The sequence below is a fragment of the Oncorhynchus tshawytscha genome, linkage group LG14 (genome assembly GCF_018296145.1).
Source record: "Oncorhynchus tshawytscha isolate Ot180627B linkage group LG14, Otsh_v2.0, whole genome shotgun sequence".
NCBI classification, from domain to species: Eukaryota; Metazoa; Chordata; class Actinopteri; order Salmoniformes; family Salmonidae; genus Oncorhynchus; species Oncorhynchus tshawytscha.
Genome location: NC_056442.1, coordinates 33523610 through 33548251, shown reverse-complemented (window position 1 = coordinate 33548251; position 24642 = coordinate 33523610). Strand labels below are relative to the sequence as shown.

The 24642-nt window shown below is 41.0% G+C and overlaps 1 protein-coding gene across 2 annotated transcripts in view; it reads right to left on the bottom strand.

Moving 5' to 3' along the window:
• Positions 1–2857: 2857 nt before the first annotated feature.
• LOC112267064 (calcium-binding protein 8) overlaps positions 2858–24642 on the bottom strand; it is a 65179-nt gene continuing 43394 nt past the window's right edge. For both annotated transcript variants that reach the window (XM_024445116.2, XM_024445115.2), the window contains exons 5-6: positions 6859–7015; positions 2858–5341 (exon numbers count right to left, since the gene is read on the bottom strand). In XM_024445116.2, the coding sequence (XP_024300884.1) occupies positions 5214–5341; positions 6859–7015 (285 nt within the window). In that variant the 3' untranslated portion in view covers positions 2858–5213. The remainder of the gene's footprint in view (positions 5342–6858; positions 7016–24642) is intronic.

Genomic DNA, 24642 nt, shown 5'->3' with positions numbered 1-24642 from the left:
TTTTCCAGTCTCATTCACCATCAGTTTTAATGATCAAGACATGCACTGATTCTGTGATGGCAGGTACAGCTCCAATCCCTGTAACAGTATAGTATACCCAGGCCAGAGCCTTTTATGTGGGCTAACATGTATTTATTTATTCATCAACACAAGGTTCAGACTATACCCTGGTATTACAGTGTATTGTGGGGTTAGGGCAGGGTAGTGTCCCAAATGACACACTATTCCCTCTATAGTGCACTACTTTGACTAGAGCCCCATGGACCCTGGTCAATATTAGTGCACAACATGTGTATTAGGGTGCCATTAATGAAGCAGACAAGGGTGACAGCTCAAAACAGCTAAATAAGGAACAAACTCCAGTTTGACAGAATACATTATATAATGAATGAGGTGAGAATTTAAATTGGTGGTCTCAACAATATTAAATCCAGTGTAGCCTACTGTATTTGCAAGATGATATTGCACACAAATCAGTGCTTTTACTTTGACATCATAAAACAAACTTGGAAACTTCACAGAGGAGCCAGCCGTACAAACATGATGATAAAATGAATGGGGACGTTCATTGATCATACTTTAATGCAAACCTCTTCAAGGTGAAAAGAAAGGAGATTTTCTGCCATGGGCAAGACATACAGAATTCCAATAAAAGACTCCTATCTATGTCCCACAAACAGTGCAGTTAATCGAACCAACAATCATTTAGGTAGAACATTCATCATTTCATAAAAGCTTCTATACAGATAGAATAGGGAAGAATCATAATATTATTTTTCAACATTTCATGTTTTGATGATCATACATCTCAATACAAGGCATCGATTATTCACCTGACATTTCCACATACCTTCCATGTACAGTATAGCTTAATTCAACCATATCCCATTGTCTGGGCCAGTACATACAGTGCATTTGGAAAGTTTTAAGACCCCTTGACTTTTTCCACATTTTGGTACATTACAGCCTTTTCCTCATCAGTCTGCACACAATACCCCATAATGACAAAGCGACAACATGTTGAATTTTTTTTGTACAAAAAAACAAAAAAAACTGAAATACCTTACTTACATAAGTATTCAGACCCTTTGCTATGAGACTCGAAACTGAGCTCAGGTGCATCCGGTTTCCATTGATCATCCTTGAGATGGTTCTACAACTTGATTGGATTCCACCTGTGGTAAATTCAATTGATTGGACATGATTTGGAACACAAGGTCCCACAGTTAACAGTGCATGTCAGAGCAAAAACCAAGCAATGAGCTAAAAGCAATTATCTGTTGAGCGCCAAGACAGGATTGTGTCGAAGCACAGATCTGGGGAAGGGTGTCTGTTAAGGGAATTTTTATCAATGATGACTAATTATGTATACATTTCAATCAGGACTGACTAATCAGAATACTATTATGTTACTGTATATGTACTAATCAGAATACTATTATGTTACTGTATATGTACTAATCAGAATACTATTATGTTACTGTATATGTATGAATTTTCTTTTTAATCCTAGTACTGAATATAATGTGTGTAAATATAATCAAGAATTAGAACAATGACTGTCTGTGCCATGGTAGAAATGAATGAACTTATAGCCAGTCTGGCTAGAAGGCTTATCTACACAAGCATGACCTTGGCGCGGTCATATATTATCTTAAATAGGGAGAGACATGTGAGAACCATACAGCCATTGTACTACAGCGGAGATGACATGGGCTAGTACTGAAACTAATGACGTCATTTTCAGTTTATAACCTGTGGTAAAATGTGTAATGGGCAGTACTCACGAGAATAAACGCAGCTGGTTGATTTCAAAGGCTGGTCTCTGTCCATTTAATACCAATAAGGGTCTTACAACCTCTTATGAATTGACAGAGTGATTAATTTTAATTGGATATTAAAACAGAGGAATTTAATTCCTGTAACAGTGTCACAACATTTCTGTAGCATTAATGGTCCCAAGAACACAGTGGCCTCCATCATTCTTAAATGGAAGAAGTTTCGAACCACCTAGACTCTTCCTAGAGCTGGCCACTAGGCCAAAAGGAGCAATCAGGGGAGAAGGGCATTGGTCAGGAAGGTGACCAAGAACCTGATGGTCTCTCTGACAGAGCTCCAGAGTTCCAGCTTAGAGTTTGCCAAAAGGCACCTAAAGGACTCTCAGACAATGAGAAACAAGATTTCTCTGGTCTGATGTAATCAAAATTGAACTATTTGGCCTGAATGCCAAGTGTCACGTCTGGGGGTAACCTGGTACCATCCCTACAGTGAAGCATGGTGGTGGCAGCATCATGCTGTGGGGATGTTTTTCAGCGGCAGGGACTGGGAGACTAGTCAGGATCAAGGGAAAGATGAATCGAGCAATGCGCAGAGAGATCCTTGAAGAAAACCTGCTCCAGTGTCCTCAGGACCTCAGACTGGGGTGAAGGTTCACCTTCCAACAGGACAATGACCCTAAAACACAGCCAAGACAACGCAGGAGTGGCTTGGGGACGAGTCATTGAATGTCCTTGAGTGGCCCAGCCAGAGCCCGGACTGGAACCCGATCGAACATCTCTGGAGAGACCTGAAAATAGCTGTGCAGCGATGCTCCCCATCCAACCTGACAGAGAGGGCCTGCAGAGAAGAATGGGAGAAACTCTCCAAATACAGGTGTGCCAAGCATTTAGCGTCAAACCCAAGACTACTCGAGGCTGTAATCGCTGCTAAAGGTGCTTCAACAAAGTACTAAGTAAAGGGTCTGAATACTTATGTAAATGTTTTTAATACATTTTCAAAAATAAAAAATACATGTTTTTGCTTTGTCATTATGGGGTCGTGTGTATATTGATGAGGAAAAAACAAAACAATTTAATCAATTTTAGAATAAGTCTGTAACGTAACAAAATGTGAAAAAAGTCAAAGGGTCTGAATACTTTCCGAATGCACCTGATGCCTCCTACCTACACAAATGACTCATCATACAAATAGATTTTGCAAGACTAGCCACATCCTCTAATTATCTGACTCCATCTGCACCTTTGTTTAAGAAACTCAATATCTTGTCTATTTACGACATTAATGTACGCCAATTATGCACTTTCATCTTCAAATACTCATACCTCCCAGAAAGTTTACCTAAACCCTTCAATGGATTCTTCCAGGTAATTCTGAAATCCATCTATTTAACACAAGCCACTACAATAATAATAATCCACCCTCCCCACATAGTAAATTCTCTATCAGATACAGATGTACTATACTCTGGAATTCTTATCTTCACATTGCCAAAACCTCATCAACTTCAAGCGAAGACTGGGGGTCAGCCTGATGAACCAAACTATCCAATAATCCCCTCTAAGTAGCCTCACTCACTCTCTTTCTTTCTCTCTCTCTCTCACACACACACACACACACACACACACACACACACACACACACACACACACACACAATCAAACATGGATTTTCTTGTATACTGAGTTGATCATGTACAGTCATAATGAATATGCTTTGTTTAACTGATTGAACAAACTTATATTTTTGTACTTATATTTGTGGTGTGGTTTTCATATAAGCCCTTTTGGCCTTCCAACCTCACCTGCACACTGTTTTTACCAATGTTTGCAGGCTGCATTTGGACCAGAGCTAGGGGAGCACACTGTGTTACAAAAAATATCTGAATTTTTGAGCCAACCTCTAGATGGGGCTCTTACACCAGTCTGTGATTCTACTCTCCGTTCTGCTCATGGGGATAGGTGGAAATGATTGTACAGCGCAAAAGGGTGGGTGAAGGAACCCAACAACATGCACAAAGGATGGACTGTTCCTACTGAAAATACACATTTGTAACAGAAAACAACAACAACCATTTAGTGTTCTTCAGTCAGTACATCTCTATTGAGTTCTATGGCTTTGGCCAGAGGGTGAGGGGAACATAGAGAGCTTTGTGTCTGTCTGTCTATCTGCCTGCCTGCCTGCCTGTGTATTGTGATTTGGAAGGCAGCAGCCTCTGGTTTCACAGTGCTCTCTCCTTCCCTCCACCTCTAAATCTGCAGGAGTAGAGTGTACCAACAATCATGCACATACAGAGTAGAACACTGTCACCCTATACACGTAGACAACAACAACATGGGTTACATACATATTTACATATCGACGTAGACTTGATCACATGCAGTACTGTAGCTATTACAAGCAGTCTTCAGCAAAACTGTAGGTGGTTTATATATTACCATGAGAGTCAATACAATACAGGAGTTCAGGCATACCTACCGCAAGAGGAATTAGATCATAGGTACAGTACAGCCCAGACTTTTCACAGCTATGGTCTTTCAAACACTGTTCTGTTTAGCACTGGGAATGTACACAGATACAGTAACAGTGAGGAATTTGGGCACAGGAATACCCACTGATTTCACTCCGGAACTCTGGATGAAAGCTTCTAGAAGAGCTTAAACAACAGCCTTACAGCAGACGGCACCATCATGCCTGTCGCATCCAGAGCTTTACTGTATGCTCCAGCGGTGAGCTGGCTTCCACCCGCCCTCAGGAAACTAGAATAACAGGCCAATTATTGTGTGTGTGTGTGTGTTTGTGTGTGTGGAAGTACATGCGTAGATGCGTGCGTAAGAGTGTATGTGCGTAGCCAGACTGCAGCGGTGTGCCCTGTAACTAATCAGGCTCTCTGCACTGCAGGAGGCACAGCTCCATTCTCTCTCACACAGATCCAATTGAGGGTATGTCTCAATCCACAAGGATGCTGCCTTGTACAAATACACTAAGGGCATGTCTCAATCCACCATGATTCTGCCTTCTGAGGCAAGAAGTTCAAATTGAATTCCAAGGTACCTTCATATGAAGACTCTTGGGTAGGGAAGAGAGGAAGAGTACTGAACTCCTGTACTTGTGTCTTTATTGCATTAGGGAACAGAGACAGCAGAGTAAGCGAAAGTCAGCCCTTGAATGTCCCTGCCAGAGTAATGGGGTTATGAGGGGTCTCGCTGGACTCCTCATGCTGGCTTCTCAGTGTCGGTGGACGTCAGACTGTCATCCACTCAGAAAAATCTGATGGTTTATCATTCAGTGTTTTCTGTTTTTTTTGTCACCATCAGTGAGGCATTTTGAAGTCGTTTTTTTTTTCTTTCTAAAGAAACAGGAAATGACCTCACCCACTTTCATCATGCACATGCAGGTTAGTTTTTCCCGCTCACAGTGGGCGTGGCTGGGTGTGGCTACTCCAGGCCGTTCCGCAGCATCTGATTGGCCGCGATGAGCATGACGCTGATGATGAAGGCCATGGCAAAGGCGCAGATCAGACTCTTCCTCACACACGTCTGCCGGTTCTTATTTTTAGAATGGACTAATAGAAGAGAGAAAAGGGGGAAGGGAGAAAGAAAGATAAAGGTGCATAGAGGTTTATTACCAAAATCCATTTCAAGCTGGCACATCACATTCTTGCCATTCGCCGTTCTCTGTTGTAAGAAAAGAAAAAAGAGAAAGCCTAATACCAAGTCATTTTCAGCGGTGTTGATGGGGAGAAATTACTATTAAACAAAAAGCACCAGGCTCTCTTCTGAATCACCTGATTTAGGTGGGACCTGACTTAGGTTGGAGAAATTAGTTATTTGTGTTGGAAAATGAATGAGGGAGGGATGGAAGAAAGGAAAGGAGGGAGTGAGTGGTAGGGAGAGTGTGACTGGCAGAAAGAATGCAGAGGTGAGATTAATCCTATGCAGCAGCTGAGGCTCTGCTCTCTGTCACATGATGTGTTTGTGTTTGTATCTGCAGCGCAGTGGGACCCGAGATGTAAATAGAACTGACACAAATGTATAGTACATATGGACAGATATGCACGCACACACACTTGAAAGCCATGCCAACTTTAGGCCGTGATACCATTATCCGGTTCAGTCACCCACCGGCAATCAGTGACCTGGAAACAGCGGACTGGGTTATGGGGCCGTGGTAACCGTGGTAATTAGGTGGGCTGGGCCAATGACCTGCAGGTACAGAGTCCTGTGTAGCCTGCCCCCATCTCGCTTTACATCTCACTCTCTCACTCTCACAAGCTATTTATAACTCTGATGTCATAAAGCACTGAAATCATCACTACTGACACAAAAGTAAACTTGTGTAATCTAAATGAGCTAAAATGTATAGATTTGCACCTAATAAAGCTCCTTACAAACCATATCCAGCCCTACTATCTGTTGCCACTCCTACAGCATGAGAGGCCATTTTGTTTCTGCAGCATCACACAGCCTTTCCAGTTTCACAAGGAACATTGTGTATCAGACTGCCACAGAAGAAGATTAAGAAGAGAATGACCTCTGAGTGGCTCTAACCTGAAAGGCTATAGAACCAACATCTTACTGGGGAAGGTGTGAGTAGTTATACTCAGGGGAAATGCTTAAATGTTTGTTTTGTTACTATTCATCTGAACTCTGGTCTCCTGCTCCTGACATTCAACTTTTGTATTATCTTCACTACAGACATAATAAGGTCGTTCAACCTAAACACCCTTCTCTGCTGTTGCGGTATTCAAAACTTCTTAAAATACACATTTTTGCAGAGCCAGGCTATGCATATTTAATCACTGCTAGTCATAGCCCAGGGGACCACATGACTTCCTACACCATAAACACCTTCAATCAATAAATCAGCAGGTGGAGTCTATGACAGTAATGGATCCTGATAGCTGGAGTCAGATCCGTCCTGACAGGAGGATGGGCGTGCAGCACGCTCTGCTCCGCCAATGACAGCTAGCCTCTCTCTCTCTCTCTCTCTCTCTCTCACATACACACCACCCTCCTTCTTTCTTTCTTTCTTTCTTTCTTTCTTTCTTTCTCCATAGACTACAGAATCTACTCTACTCACTTCCTTCAAAGTCTGCCTGACAGTGTCCCGAGTTCTCGTTGAGGCTCTCCTCCTCGTTGATGATGATGTTCTCGATGTCCTTCATGGTCAGATGGTCTCTGAAGGCATGGAACAGGATGTGTTTCAGCTCCTCAAGGGTGATGCGCTGCATGTCAAACTGTAGGGGGGAGGGAAGGGGAGGAAAGGGGAGGAAAAGAGTAGTGAGGTAGAGAGGGAAAGGAAACTTTCCTTTGCTACAAACTTTCCTTTGCTACATAGACACTGGGGGACTGGAATGTAGGTTCCCAAATCAATTGTACATTTGTTATTATTATTTTCAATTTTTACAAAAGGTATAAAATAGTATTGATTACTCTACAGAGATACCTTTTGTCTGATGGATGCAAATCATGCAACTATTTCTGTAACTATTTTCATACAGTGCCGTTTAAGATGATGGAGGATGATTATTTTTTTAATGATCATGGCCTTATTTCTATTACAGCATATTGGATGACTGTCATTCATATTCCATTTCCCCAGTTCAATGTAACATCGATAGGTTTAGGCTACTATATGATACTCTAATTTCCCCTATACCCATCATGAGGTTGCTACAACCTAGACTATGAATAAAAGTTTACAACGTAAGTGCACACAGGCCGATAGAAAAATTTGAGGCGAAAGACAGTGACATATGGACAGACAGTGACACAGTCAATACCGCCTTGCACATTCTTGCCTGCATCTAGCTGATCTAGGGTAAAATCATTAGTCCAACAGTTGTTAATCCCCGTTTCGTTCTGTTTGCTTCAGGTTTAAGAAACATTTTTCAACAGAATCGGCGGAATGAACACACCCCTGATCACACGTAAACACAGTTCACTTTCATAGCAAGCACGTTGTATTCTTTCTCACATCTACACTCATTCATCCTCTCACCATTTCTCTTCGCTTGTGGACTTCAATGCACAATACATCTTCTGTCTGTGACCAGGCGAAAAATCTTTCCAAGCCAAACCATATCATAATCTCTGACCGCTACACACGGCCTATATCGTTGTCACTATATTAGCTAAAGTAACGTCATCGTTAACATGGCTAATAGAACTCAGGTGTTAGTAAACCCTTGTCATGACTGGCCTGTCAGGGTCAGATTACTGTGGACCACACCCCTACAAGAGACATCTCTCACACCCGCCTGAGGGAGAGAGATCCCTCTGGCGGTGTTTTTTTTATGACACCTCACGCCCATTGTAATTCCTCTCACTGTGGAGGAATGGAATGTATGATGGGCCTATGGAGATCCTACCTCAGAACAGTAAAATGCAATAAATGGACTTTGGGAAAATGTGTTTTGTCAGCCAAAATGGTAGTAATGACGATAGATGGAATATGAAAATTAATTTCATTTGTTTTATGTTATTGAAAGTTAAATGGCGACGTTATAACAAAAACATTGTAACTTGAAGAGTTTTCATAATATGTACCTGTTTTTTGCATACTGTACTGTACGTTGTGTGGAAAACGTCCAGATCAAAGCTAAGGTTTTTGTAAAGATGAAATGTGAAGTTAGTTGTCTAAATTGGATCTGAGTAAAATCCAGACCTTGCCTTGTAACTAGTTACGCCCAGAGAACTTGCCCTAAAGGCAGAAATGCCCATTTCTGAACCGAGAATTAACATCAAGGTCTGAGTAGTCAGCAACCCCAAAACGCAACACGAGGTTGTTGAAGAAGACAAAGGAACCTTTTAGCAATCTATGCTATGGATGAGTAGCTGTGTCTAAGAGGGTGAATTCAAGCAGGACCACCTTGTTATTCTCTCCAAGGAATCGTGTGTCTACACTGCTTTCATTCCCACGCTGGAACCACCAACAGTTGAAGTTGGAAGTTTACATACAATTAGGTGGGATCAGTAAAACTTGTTTTTCAACCACTCCACAAATTTCTTGTTAACAAACTATAGTTTTGGCAAGTCGGTTAGGACATCTACTTTGTCCATGATACAAGTCATTTTTCCAACAATTGTTAACAGACTATTTCACTTATAATTCACTGTATCACAATTCCAGTGGGTCAGAAGTTTACATACACTAAGTTGACTGTGCCTTTAAACAGCTTGGAAAATTCCAGAAAATTATGTCATGGCTTTAGAAGCTTCTGATAGGCTAATTGACATCATTGAGTCAATTGGAGGTGTACCTGTGGATGTATTTCAAGGCCTACCTTCAAACTCAGTGCCTTTTTCTTGACATCATAGAAAAATCAAAAGAAATCAGCCAAAACCTCAGAAAAAAAATTGTAGACCTCCACAAGTCTAGTTCATTCTTGGGAGCAATTTCCAAACGCCTGAAGGTACCACATTCATCTGTACAAACAATAGTACACAAGTATAAACACCATGGGACCACACAGCCACCATAGTGCTCAGAAACGAGACTCGTTCTTTCTCCTAGAGATGAACATACGTTGGTGCGAAAAGTGCAAATCAATCCCAGAACAACAGCAAAGGACCTTGTGAAGATGCCGGAGGAAACAGGTACAAAAGTATCCATATCCACAGTAAAACGAGTCCTATATCGACATAACCTGAAAGGCCGCTCAGCAAGGAAGAAGCCACTGCTCCAAAACCGCCATAAAAAATCCAGACTACGGTTTGCAACTGCACGTGGGGACAAAGATCGTACTTTTTGGAGAAATGTCCTCTGGTCTGATGAAACAAAAATATAACTGTTTGGCCATAATGACCATCGTTATGTTTGGAGGAAAAAGAGGGAGGCTTGCAAGCTGAAGAACACCATCCCAACCGTGAAGCACGGGGGTGGCAGCATCATGTTGTGGGGGTGCTTTGCTGCAGGAGGTACTGGTGCACTTCACAAAATAGATAGTATCATGAGGCAGGAAAATGATGTGGATATATTGAAGCAACATCTCAAAACATCAGTCAGGAAGTTAAAGCTTGGTTGCAAATGGGTCTTCCAAATGGACAATAACCCCAAGCATACTTCCAAAGATGTGGCAAAATAGCTTAAGGGCAACAAAGTCAAGGTATTGGAGTGGCCATCACAAAGCCCTGACCTCAATCCCATAGAAAATGTTTGGCAGAACTGAAAAAGCGTGTGTGAGCAAGGCAGGCCTATAAAACTCACTCAGTTACACCAGCTCTACCAGGAGGAATGGGCCAAAATTCACCCAACTTATTGTGGGAAACTTGTGGAAGGCTACCTGAAATGTTTGAACAATTTAAAGGCAATGCTACCAAATACGAATTGAGTTTATGTAAACTTCTGACCCACTTGGAATGTGATGAAAGAAATAAAAGCTGAAATAAATCATGCTCTATTATTCTGACATTTCACATTCTTAAAATAAAGTGGTGCTCCTAACTGTCCTAAAACAGGGAATTTTTACTAGGATTAAATGTCAGGAATTGTGAAAAACTTTTAATTTTAATGTATTTGGCGAAGGTGTATGTAAACTTCCGACTTCAACTGTATTACATTTTGAGTTTGCATACCAATATTACACTTTATAAAACACCTGATCTTCCCATGACAAAGACTGACCAGGTGAATCCAGGTGGAAGCTATGATCCCTTATTGATGTCACTTGTAAAATCATAATCAATTAGTGTAGATGAAGGGGAGACAGGCTAAAGAAGGATTTTCAAGCCTTGAGACAATTGAGACATGGATTGTGTATGTGTGCCATTCAGAGGGTGAATAGGCAAGACAAATTATTTATGTGCCTTTGAACGGGGTATATAATAGTAGGTGTCAGGCGCACTGGTCTGTGTCAAGAACTGCAATGCTGCTCTTTTTTAATGTTTTGTGTGTATCAATAATTATTTTCTTCATAATGTTGATAATTATGAAATTATAAAAAATATTAATGACATTCCACCCATGAGGCCATTAGTGGGCGATTTTGTCCAATGACTGCAGGAAAGGACTACCACTTTAACAACAATGAACAATTCTCCAAGATGATAATGTTTCTATGAATGTTCTGCCTAATCTCTCTCTCTCTCTCTCTCTCTCTCTCTCTCTCTCTCTCTCTCTCTCTCCCCCTCTCTCTCTCCCTCTCTCTCTCTCTCAGTCTACTAATGACATTTTCAATAGTGTTCTTCTGTAATGAATGAAATGGGGTGCCACACACCAGCCAGGGCAGGTGAGAATGAACGTATAGACTCGAGATTACACTTTAGTGCTTTCAACTATTTTTACGAGACTCATATACAGTAGCATGACAAAAACATTATATTTTATGAAAGTTGTACACTGTAAAAAAAATCATTTAAAAAAAATCCATCTTAACCAATTGCTTAATCAGCGTTATTCTGTGAGTGGACTTCAAAAGGACAGGAATTTGAGCTAATGTGCTAGTTTGCTTGATTTTTCAGAATTGTTTCTTTCAATACCTGTGTTTTTGCATGTACTTTGATCGGTTGATTAACCTTATGCTACACAAACATAAATAACATACATTTTTCTAAACTAATCCAATCTGTTAGTAGTTGGACTTACTGCACCCGTTGCTGAGATGGCTGTTCCAGTTGATATGATTTAGGTAGTCTCAATAATCAGTCTTCCCTTCCCTGGCAATTCTGAATGCAGGATGCCGTCGCAGAATTTTGGGAAACCAATCGTAGTGTTCCAATGGATAGCAACTGTCGACAAGTCCGACACCTCAGACAAGCTCATGTTTGAAACATATGAAAGCCAGTGAGGACAGTAGGAAAAATTGTTAGCTAGCCACTTAATATAACTTGTTTTCTTTAAATGTATTGGATATATTAGGAATATAATAAAATCAGCAAACAATTCGAGAGCACTTGGTGCTTAGTAACTTTGGTTAGTAGCTTTGACTGCATGCACAGTGCATTCATAGCCATTCAGTGGCTAACCACACTACAAATACAATTTTACCAGATTCCTGTGAAGCAATTGTAATGACAGTCCACCACAACATACTGTACCTGAGCGTTTCCTGATTAGCAAGGGGTCGTCTTTGTTTAATCTAATTTCATATTAAAAACAGAGTTTGAGATCATTTCACCAGTGGTTAGAAGGGGCAATTAGGCTTCCTGGGAAAATGTTGTCCAACAGTAACCAAGAGGGGCAGGGCTTAGCGAAGGGTCAATTGTTGAATATCCTCACTCTGTCTGGATTTCAATTGGAATGACACATCACTTTGCAAGTCAGCATAATGTGACTTGCAGGCTTGATGTGGCCTGTAAACCAGGAGTTTCAGATCACTGTGTTAGGGTGTAACTAGGCCCTCAAAGAAAGGCCTTATGGTATATGTAATGTATTGTCATAAAGAGTTTCATTTTAAAGATAATATATTCACTTAGACACTCACTTGGTGAAGGCTACAGTACTGAAAACCATTGAATACAACAACCATGGCTTTCTCGCTAACAAATAGTAATGGGTGGTAACTACGGTAACTATAATTCCCACGAAAGACAAGGCACTCTGGGAAATATGCAAATAAGGTAGAATAAATTATCAAGTTGACAATGATGCAGTATACTGTAGCCTCTGTCCCAATATCCACACTTGAATCATACAACTTATAATGTAATCATTCAATCTGAGACTGATTCAATGTATTGGGCTTGCATTTCTAAGTGTGTGTTAGCACTGTATATAAAGTGAACCGATGACATTGCTGAAGTATTGGTAATATATTAGTATGAGGAGCATGCAACAGAAAGAGGAGTAGGACAAAGACACCTTTATAAGGAAAGTGGAGCTCCCCAACCTTTAAACCACTTGACAGAAAGAGCTTGATAATTTCAAATACTTTGTTTCACATTACCGATCAGGTATATTCACACAACATGGGCAGTGTTCCAATCCACCTGGTCCAAGATACTGCATTTGGACAACACGAGTTGTATTGTAAGTCCATATTACCATTCATGAGCAGCACCAGTCTCTCTCTCTCTCTCTCTCTCTCTTTCTCTCTCTTTCTCTCTCTCTCTCTCTCTCTCTCTCTGTGTATTTATATGCTTCCTGGCAGAGTGAGTGACCTTTGAGAGTGAGTGGTTACGAGGAAGGAAGAAGCAGAGGGGATGGAAGGAGACTGGACCCTGAGTAAATTCCTTAAAGACAGGCTCTGTAGGATGTATATGACGGGCTAAATACTGAACCCATTTCAATGAGTCACAGAAGTCAGACAGTCGACCATGGTGTGCTAATGACAATCCATGTCTGCTGTAGCATCCATACTAAATCAAATGGCATCTAATTGAGATAGTGGGAGATGAGGGAGAGAAAGACAAAGAAAAAAATATATATAGAGAGAGGCAGAGACAAAGAGAGACAGAGACAGAGCAAGAGAGGGGTGGGTATGGGGTTATATGCACTATGAGCGGTGAAAAGATATTAGCACTCTCTGACTGAATCCACTGTCTGAGGCAGACTAACTATGTCGATGTAGTCTGACCACTTTGCACATCAATCCACTTAAAGGCAATTTGTGACACATTAACCTGATTCCTCCTGCTGGTCTGAACACCACGGGTCCAATACAGCCAGACTAGACAGAGTGAAGTTCACCCTGAACCCCCACGCGTACTGCTTCTACCTTATGCAAGGCACAGGAAGAAGCATCAATGAAGCACCAGGATATAATAGGGAATATTCTCCCATTTTCTCACCAAACACAACTATATTTTCCATATTCTTCCGTCAAAATGTTTTCTCTACCTGTCTCCTCTTTTCCCTCCATTGCAATGTTATCTCTAACCTTCAAACTGCAGGTGTTTGAGTGAGAACAGATATGGAAGCTGTGCATTTGAATCCCTCAGCCCCTGAGTTCTTCTATTTCTTTATTCTGCCCTATACCCAATGACGTGACCTACTGAATGTCTGAGATAATGTCATTGTAAGTGAGTCTCCGCAGCTAGTGGTGCTGGCGAGGCTACGTGTTTAATTGTCTTCTTGTCCCTGTGTCCCTGTGTTCTCATGTAGCAGCAATAGCTGTATCACAGTGACTGTTCTGGTACTCCCTGCATTACCCTGGTGATGGTCTCTCTCTGCTGTATATTTCTGCTGGGACACAGACACTGACAAGAATGCAAAGCAGTTACAGCTTAAATATGAGCACCTGAGGAGAGTTGGCTGCCACAACAAAGTGCATTCTCACATCACAGGCAGCAGGGTAGTACGGCTTGGGACCCTAAGTAGGCCAACAGGGGTTTGGCAGTAGTTTAGTTGAGAAAACAAACAAACATTGAATCTGTCGGCTGCGTAAATGTGTATTGTCAAATCAAATCAAACTGTATTTGTCACATGCGCCGAATACAATAAGTGTAGACCTTACCGTAAAATGCTTGCTTACTTACAAGCCCTTATCCAACAATGCGGTTCAAGAAGAGTTAAGAAAATATTTACAGAATAAACTAAAGTAAAAAATAAAATGTATAAAGTAACACAATAAAATAACAATAGCAAGGCTATATACAGGATGTACTGGTACCGAGTCAGTGTGTGGGGTACAGGTTAATTGAGGTAATTTGTACATGTAGGTAGGGATGAAGTGACTATGAATAGATTATAAACAGTGAGTAGCAGTAGGGGGGGTTCAATATAACAGTCCGGTGGCCATTTGATTAATTGTTCAGCAGTCTTATGGCTTGGGGGTAGAAGCTGATAAGGAGCCTTTTTGTCCTAGACTTGGTGCTCCGGTACTGCTTGCCGTGGGGTAGAAGAGACAACAGTCTATGACCTGGGGTGACTGGAGTCTTTGATGATTTTATGGGCTTTCCTCTGACACTGCCAATTATATAGGTCCTGGATGGCAGGAGGCTTGGCCCCTGTGATGTACTGAGCTGTACACACTACCCTCTGTAACGCCTTACGGTCAGATGCCGAGCAGTTGCCATAGCAGGCGGTGATGCAACCGGTCAACAAAGGTTGGTGGAAACTACATATAATCTTAAATAAGTTTGTCTTACATGTTAAAACAAAGTCTAGGCAAGACTCAGCATCATAATGGGTTACACCTGAAGGCTTTAAGTAAAGTATTACCATTTAACAAGCCACTAGAAAGGCTCCCAATCCTCAGGGATCAAACTGTTTCTTATCTAATTTCCAGAACCCAATAAGCAGGGGGACACTGCATCACTGTTCCATTATCACCATGGTTACCCAACCATCTCTGCCATTATTACCACGGTTACCCAACCATCAGTTTGCCATTATCACCACGGTTACCCAAATATAGGAACCCTGTAAACTGCTAATATTCCAAAGGGTTATGACAACACCTATTACAAAAATAACATTGTTTTACAGCTCAGTAATACATTATGTTAACATGGCCGTCGGAAGTAGTAGTATTATTTTAGTGTTTTATTAGGATTCCCAATTAGCCGCTGCCAAAGCAACGCCTTCTCGTCCTGGGCTCCAAACAGAAAATTAAACAACAAATGAAATACACAATATTCACTACCATTCAATAGTTTGGGGTCACTAAGTAATGTCAATTATTTCAAAAGAAAAGCACATTTTTTGTCCATTTGTGCAGTCCGGTCAACATCAGAGGAGTCTCATTCATAATATTTTAGAGAGAAATCACATGGCTGGCATGAACTTTCTTGACATATTCAGAGAGAGAGAGAAAGGGAGATCTGCACAGAGGGGAGGCCTGCGATGGCTCAACCTGGTTATTAATACATCTGGACACTTTGTAATGTGATGTAACCGACTGGGTTCAAACTTGGCTCTTATGCACACCCATGAGCTTTTCTTTACAACCCTACAGGAACCTCACTTCACCCCTAGGACCAGCAAGGCTTCCTGACATTCTGGAGTTGTTGCCCTAATAGCCCTATTATGGATCATTCTGGACCGTCAATAGTGTCCAGTGTTGTATCGGCTTGTCATCGTACACTCTGTGCCCCTGGTGGATCATGGACCCAATGTCTGTTTCACACCCTGTATGGAATCTGGCCAATGGCCCAATTAGGTGCTGTCAACACTTTTAGGGACACACACCAGACACACACACACACACACACACTGTCAACACCCTCCGCTGTAGTCTAATGATTGGTTGAGACATAGCTGTCACAATTCATTTTCTTGTGCGCCGTTGTTGTTGTTAGCACAAGCTAATGTTACATTTTTTTGTCCATTGACAGGTCGGTGAGCTGCGACCAGGTGTTAAGAAGCACGGTTTGGTGGGTCATGTTTTGGAGGACTCGACCTTTGCCTCCTGAGCCCGTTGGGGAGTTGCAGCGATAAGACAAGATCGAAAAAGGGCGTAAAATACTAAAAAAATTAACAATTGCCACAGTAGTTACAGTAGAATTTATTTCCTAGCTAAAAGCACTGTCTAGAGTTCATTCTCAGTTGCCTTGGATAGTGTGTGCAGTGTGGCACCCCATTTCATTCATTACAGAAGAACACTAGTGAACATTTTATTAGTACTTCACTACTTGAGCCTTTAATTTACAGTACACGTAAAAGCAATTTATGTAATTTATCACTCTGTTGTCATGTAGAGTCTCCTCTCCTCTCTCTATGACCACTTCAACCTGTCAACTCTGTTTTTTCCTCATCAATTAGCAGCTTTGTTAACAAAACAACACTGAGATCCAGGAATTTCAATTAGCCGGGCCAATAAATCTTTATGACGCATGATTAGAATTTTAAGCATGATTGGATGATTATTAGATTACCCTGAGTCTTGTTTTGGGCTCCCGAGTGGCACAGAGGTCTAAGGCACTGCAGATCCTAGTTCAAGCCTGGGCTGTATCACAACCGGCCGTGATCGGGAGTCCCATAGGGCGGCACACAATTGGCCCAGCGTTGTCCAGGTTAGGGAGGGTTTGGCCGGGGTAGCCTGTCATTGTAAAATAAGAATTTGTTCTTAACTGACTTGCCAAGTTAATTAAAGGTTAAATAAAATAAAATAAAAGTCTGTGCGATAACAAAATGTTATTGATTTTAAGCTGTAATTTATTTAATGAGAGCGAGAGAGAGAGAGAGAGAGAGAGAGACAGAACACACTGTGGTTTCCTTCTCTCCCCTCGTCAGAAAAGGTTTAAGAAAAATAAATATTACATCTCAAGCTGAATGCTTTTTAATTTTTTAAATTAATACATTTATTTTGTACCCCTTTTTACCCCTTTTTCTCCCCAATTTCGTGGTATCCAATTGTCTCATCGCTACAACATATGGGCTCGGGAGAGACGAAGGTTGAAAGTCATGCGTCCTCCGATACACAACCCAACCAAGCCGCACTGCTTCTTAACACAGCGTGCATCCAGCCCGGAAGCCAGCCGCACCAATGTGTCGAGGAAACACCGTGCATCTGGCAACCTTGGTTAGCGCGCACTGCGCCCAGCCTGCCACAGGAGTCGCTGGTGCGCGATGAGACAAGGATATCCTACCGGCCAAGCCCTCCCTAACCCGGACGACGCTAGGCCAATTGTGCGTCGCCCCACAGACCTCCCGGTCGCGGCCGGTTATGACAGAGCCTGGGCACAGCAGTACAGCGCCCTTAACCACTGCGCCACCCGGGAGGGGCAAGCTGAGTGCTTTTGAGTATGTGATAGTACTGCTTCTCAGCAGGAGGCGGAAGTTCTATCAAACATTGGAACCTCTGATCTGAGCAATGAGAGAAGGAACATACAAAATACAGTACAAAATACAGTACAATACTACACACCATGTTTCCACTTCTTCAGACTGTACTCTTTCTTCACAGAAAACTGTTTTCATGTTAACTTTATAAAATATTTTTTTCTGGGTGTGCGCCAGCTCATGTTTTTTATTGAACTTTATATATAATATTAACAGAACTAAGTCACATCTAAAGTCAAAAAGTAAACTTTAATGAGGCAATCAGAAGGTAAATGTTGAAAGACAATGCATCTTTTATGGCACATGTTGAGGAGTTTCTTGTGTCTGTCTCAAAGGATCATTAGTTAAATGATACTCACTCAGAGTATCAGACTCACCGTTTCACACACAGTTACACAGCTACATATCAACCTCTTGCAGAGCTCACACAAAGTGACTATGATTATTCAGCATCTGACTGTGTGAAATTGACTCTTCCATCAGCAGTAGCTAAAGACTTCCCACACATTCTCTACCTCATGCTAATATTCATTAATTAATATTACAGTCCGTTCCCTATGGCTGTCGGTGTTTCGGAAAGTTAACTGTTTAACTTCATACAGAGGTTATTATCTGTACAATGTGCTCCAAAAAAAGTGCGGGAAAATGACAAGAGGGAATCTAGATTGCCACTTTGCCACAACCAGGGACTGTTGTAATGTCTCAGATGTGTATGTGTGTTGGTGTGTGTCTGCCCCTCTTTTCTCAGATGAACCATAATGATGACAGTTAGCAGGGTGTGAAGTGATTAAGACAAATTGAGTCATTTTCACAGCAATAAGAAGCCTGTAATCCAGACTCCCGACCTTTAACACTAGCTAGAACCAAGGAATGAGAGGAGCACATTACACCACCGTTACTGAAAGTGGATTAGACTAATTTAAAGGAGGATGATTATGGCTATGGAGATAATGAGGGGTGTGTGTGTGTGTGTGTGTGTGTGTGTGTGTGTGTGTGTGTGTGTGTGTGTGTGTGTGTGTGTGTGTGTGTGTGTGTGTGTGTGTGTGTGTGTGTGTGTGTAGTCGATTAGCTGGCTATGTCTGCTGTGACGCTGTGTCTCTTCCTTCATTGGTATGCAGGGACATGTCGTTTGACACAAAGGAATATTACTAATATTTTTCTCTCCTCTCTTTTTCTCTCTCCTTAGGCAGAGCATGTGGGAGGACGCCCCCACAGTGCAGTAACATCCCCGGCGCGGCACCGGCCGTGTCATTAACTGTTACAGTGTGTCAGGCAGTACTGGAGAGAGAGTTAGAGAGAGGGGGGACTGTGGGGACATCAGGGACTGAATTAACAAATAGGTTTTGTTCCAAATGGCACCCTGTTCTCTGGTCAAAAGTAGTACACTATAGGGAATATGGTGCCCTTAGGGACACAACCATAGTCTTAGAGTAGGAGTGTTGATATATGGTAGGATCAGTTTGGACTGTAGATCAGCACTGTCCACTCTCTCTCTCTTTATACCCAGCACCCTTTATACTCTCTCTCTCTTTATACCAGCACCCTTTATACTCTCTCTTTATACCAGCACCCTTTATACTCTCTCTTTATACCCAGCATCATTTAAACTCTTTCTCTTTATACCCAGCATCATTTAAACTCTCTCTCTTTATTCCCAGCATCCTTTATACTCTCTCTTTATACCCAGCACCCTTTATACTCTCTCTCTTTATACCCAGAATCCTTTATACTCTCTCTCTTTATACCAGCACCCTTTATACTCTCTCTCTCTTTATACCCAGAATCCTTTATACTCTCTCTCTTTATACCCAGCATCCTTTATATTCTCTCTCTTTATACCCAGAATCCTTTATATTCTCTCTCTTTATACCCAGCACCCTTTATACTCTCTCTCTTTATACCCAGAATCCTTTATACTCTCTCTCTTTATACCAGCACCCTTTATACTCTCTCTCTTTATACCCAGAATCCTTTATACTCTCTCTCTTTATACCAGCACCCTTTATACTCTCTCTCTTTATACCCAGCACCCTTTATACTCTCTCTCTTTATACCCAGAATCCTTTATACTCTCTCTCTTTATACCCAGAATCCTTTATACTCTCTCTCTTTATACCAGCACCCTTTATACTCTCTCTCTTTATACCCATAATCCTTTATACTCTCTCTCTTTATACCCAGAATCCTTTATACTCTCTCTTTATACCCAGCACCCTTTATACTCTCTCTCTTTATACCCAGCATCATTTAAACTCTTTCTCTTTATACCAGCACCCTTTATACTCTCTCTCTTTATACCCAGAATCCTTTATACTCTCTCTCTTTATACCCAGCATCCTTTATATTCTCTCTCTTTATACCCAGAATCCTTTATATTCTCTCTCTTTATACCCAGCACCCTTTATACTCTCTCTCTTTATACCCAGAATCCTTTATACTCTCTCTCTTTATACCAGCACCCTTTATACTCTCTCTCTTTATACCCAGAATCCTTTATACTCTCTCTCTTTATACCAGCACCCTTTATACTCTCTCTCTTTATACCCAGCACCCTTTATACTCTCTCTCTTTATATCCAGAATCCTTTATACTCTCTCTCTTTATACCAGCACCCTTTATACTCTCTCTCTTTATACCAGCACCCTTTGTACTCTCTCTCTTTATACCCAGAATCCTTTATACTCTCTCTCTTGATATCATAATCCTTTATACTCTCTCTCTTTATACCCAGCATCCTTTATACTCTCTCTCTTTATACCCACAATCCTTTATACTCTCTCTCTTTATACCCATAATCCTTTATACTCTCTCTTTATACCCATAATCCTTTATACTCTCTCTCTTCATACCAGCACCCTTTATACTCTCTCTCTCTTTATACCCAGCATCCTTTATACTCTCTCTCTTTATACCCAGCACCCTTTATACTCTCTCTCTTTATTCCCAGCACCCTTTATACTCTCTCTTTATACCCAGCATCCTTTATACTCTCTCTCTTTATATCATAATCCTTTATACTCTCTCTCTCTTTATACCCAGCATCCTTTATACTCTCTCTCTTTATACCCAGCATCCTTTATACTCTCTCTCTTTATACCCAGCACCCTTTATACTCTCTCTCTTTATACCCAGCACCCTTTATACTCTCTCTCTTTATACCCAGAATCCTTTATACTCTCTCTCTTTATACTAGCACAATTTATACTCTCTCTCTTTATACCCAGCACCCTTTATACTCTCTCTCTCTTTATACCCAGAATCCTTTATACTCTCTCTTTACACCAGCATCATTTCACAGATGTATGGTCAGAGATGGTCTAAGGTTGAGATATTGATATACTAAGTGCTTCGCTCGGACTGTGTTTGACCTAAAGGGAGCCATCTACTGTGCTTAACTAACTAGTGTTGGATCCTAAAGGGTCATAGTTTACTGTTGGCTAACAAACTTTTTTTGAACTTCAAAACCCAAGCTGTATACTTTCCCCGACCTGTACCTCAGAGACTATCTGTACCTCAGAGACTATCTGTACCTCAGAGACTATCTGTACCTCAGAGACTATCTGTACCACAGAGACTATCTGTACCTCAGAGACTATCTGTACCTCAGAGACTATCTGTACCTCAGAGACTATCTGTACCACAGAGACTATCTGCACCTTACAAACTACTTGGACTGAGTCACCACACATCCAACCCATACACACGCACGCGCACGCACACACACACACACACACACACACACACACACACACACACACACACACACACACACACACACACACACACACACACACACACACACACACACACACACACACACACTCACAGTCAATTGTCACGTCTACTTTCCTCCCCCGCTCTGGAGCTTGACATCACCGGTTTACTAACCACCACTCTTGGCAACCCATCATTACGCACACCTGGCTACCCTCGTTACACACACCTGCTCCTCATCATGAGGCACACCTGGACTCCATCACTAAACTGATTACTCCCCCTTTATCTAGCACTGTAATTTGATCACTGTTGTCGCAAATAATTTTCTGCATAGCAGGAAATGCAAATTGTAGCGCATTCAAGGTTTTTTACGTTTGTAATTTCCACTTTAAAAACATCATACGTGATTTGTCCTAACAAAAAATGGATCAACCCTTTAAAAAAATGTCCATTAATTATAATCCACATAATAATTCACATTTCCTGTTGCTGCAGGATAATTTTCCTGCTGTGAGAAGCATGGTCAAATTAAGATAATGCATCTGTACTATTTATTCAAGTGCTCGACCAAAACACTTATTGATATCGATTATTGTACTGCAATGTTGAAGGAGCTAGCACGTAAGCATTTCACTGCACCTTTTATACCTGCTGTAAACTGTGTATGTGACAAAAACAATTTGATTTGATTTAGTGAGTCAGTCAGTCTCTACAGAAACTTTCAAGAGGAAAATAAATACTTTACAGTATTTTTTGAACCAGTAGTCTCATTTCAGTTGTCATTCTAGCCTGAGAGATCTAGAGGATGTGTTTACTGATGCACAATATCAGAGCATGTTTTGTCACTTTATCTTCGTCTAAGTTTCCCGGAGCAAATAGTTTTATGAGTCTGTCTTTCTTCCCAAATGTTGTAGGCTACCTTTAGTACCCTTCTTCATGTGAAGAAATAGGGAATAAATTAATGTAATATCGGAAAAAGAAAACTCTAAGCCACTGATGTTCAGGTTTTCAAATTATAGTCCAACTGTCACCAGAGAGAATATGGCAGACAGGCAGACTAACAAAGAATAGCTGGGGGCACTTGTGGAGTTCTTCTCATAACATGGAAATGAGAAGTCAGAAATATGTATACCATTACTGCCATTCAATTTCCTGTCCATTAGTACATCACTATCAGTGCTGTGAGAGAAGCCTGTTAAATAATGTGACTCATGTCCTATAAAAAATCATAACCCAGAGAAGCAATTAGTTAATAATTAACTCACCCAGTTAAAACGTCCACTGTGTAACTGATGATATAAAAACAACTATTTCCGTCGCTTGGTTTCCCTGTCTCCCTGTCTCCCTTTCTGTCTCCCTCTCTCCCTTTCTGTCTCTCTCTCTCCCTTTCTGTCTCCCTCTCTCCCTCTCTCTCTCCCTCTCTCCCTCCCTGTCTGTCTGTCTGTCTGTCTGTCTGTCTGTCTGTCTGTCTGTCTGTCTGTCTGTCTGTCTGTCTGTCTGTCTGTCTGTCTGTCTCCCTCTCTCTCTCCTCTCTCTCTCTCTCTCTCTTCAGAAAGATTATTGTGGTCCATGTATAATTCATCATATTTGATTTGCTTAAAAAAGAGATGCCCCTGCACAAATGGAGGGAAAATGAAAGATTAACGGAAGTGATTTATTGATGAGAGTAAAATGTATTAGGCTTCAGACAGAGTGCTAGCTAATGCACAACACATTGCACAACACATCTTAAACTGTCTGAATATGGCTGGGATCAGAATAAGAAAACCTAGCTATAGGCTTAGATTAGATACAGCCCAAGATTCTTATTTCAAGGGAAAACAGTTTGTGTCAAAACATCAGCAAATCTAAAAACAATGTATAGTTTCAGAATGTGTTAAAACCCATAATGGATTGTCAGTCCTTGCATCCATAGTTCAATCATAGCTCAATTATTTGGAAAGTGATACATTTCCCCAGTATCATCCCTCAGCTTTATAGACATTTGGCTGCAACACAATTCACAACAATGGCTGACAGAAAACAGTTGGTCTACATATCTGTGCGATAGTGAAACTCACTACACATGTAAACTGTGCTCATGTGTAGTGAGTTTCACTTACTGCCTAGTACACAAGGGTACAAAACGGTAAACCTCAACGATAAAAACAAAACTGTAAATAAACAACATTAAATAGATTCTACTAATTAGATTTGACATTTCTTATTTAGATGATGTGAAAAGAACTAGTTGATGAGGTTCTGAGCTTGGAATTGATATAATCATAGGATGAATCATCACAGCCAGAGACAATTAAATCAGCAGCTTGAATCTGCTGCTGAGTTCCAGAAAGCTACAAAGAATAATCTCACAACTCCCAAAGTCACGTAAAAAGGGGGCATTTTGGTAATTGTTTGTGCATTTCAGAGATTCGTATCGTACAAGTGGAAAAGGAAATGCATTTACTTAGTAAGAGTTTTTAACCTTTCTGAATGTAATAATAAGCATGGATACAGACTGGTGTGGAAGAGGAAGAAGAAGAAGTATGTGAGGTTGTGTGAATAATTAGAAAGGTTCAACCTCTCAATAATGGTCTCACCCCATGCTGTGCTCTGTCAATCCTTCTCTAGGCAGGTCCTAATCATCATCTCACCTGGCTGTCAATTATCTCAGCTACAGGAAAGGGTTTTGTTATGTTAGGCACAAGCCAGACAAAAATTACATTAGTCTTTGCTCAACTTGCCTTCGGAAGAAAGTTTTAAATTTTTTTTTACAAAATATAATTTACTTCACAGTATCTGGATGTGCAGGACACAGACATCCTGTTTAACATTCAGCAGGTTTGTAAGAGTACTGCTGGCTACCCCTGAGCCCATTTATTAACATCGGACAGATCAGGTAACTTGACCTGTCCCACCGGGCACAGAAAACAATTCAATGTCTATTCCACGTTGGTTTAAAGTAATTTAATTGAAATAACATGGAAACAATTTTGATTTAACCAGTGTGTGCCAGTAGGGTGCTCGTAATTATTCAAAACAGGTAGGAGTTTCCAGAATAACGGAAAACTGAAGTCAAGGGCCCACATTTGTAAAGTATCTCAGAGTAGGAGTGCTGTGCCCCCTTGTCCATGTAATCTTATTCATTATGACCTAATAGACTAAACAAATCCTAGATCAGCACTCATACTCTGAGAATAGTTTTTTAGATGGGCCCAGGAGGTGAGATGGTCTGAAACGAGAAGTGTTAAGGTGACATTGTCGGGTAGGCTAATGTAAACTGAACTGTTCCAGGGGTAATACATGTATCTCTTTAAGATTGAAGCATTATTGAAACTTTATGAGGCCAAGTTCTGTGTGTTCCTATCTAAGCAGAATCTGGCTTGATCTGTATTTAAGGATTATTACCTTTTCAGAACAGCCAAAACTCTGGTGCAAGAGAAAGAGCAACCTTTTACATTTTTAAAAGTAATGAAATGAACTCTCAATCATGCTGACTCTGAA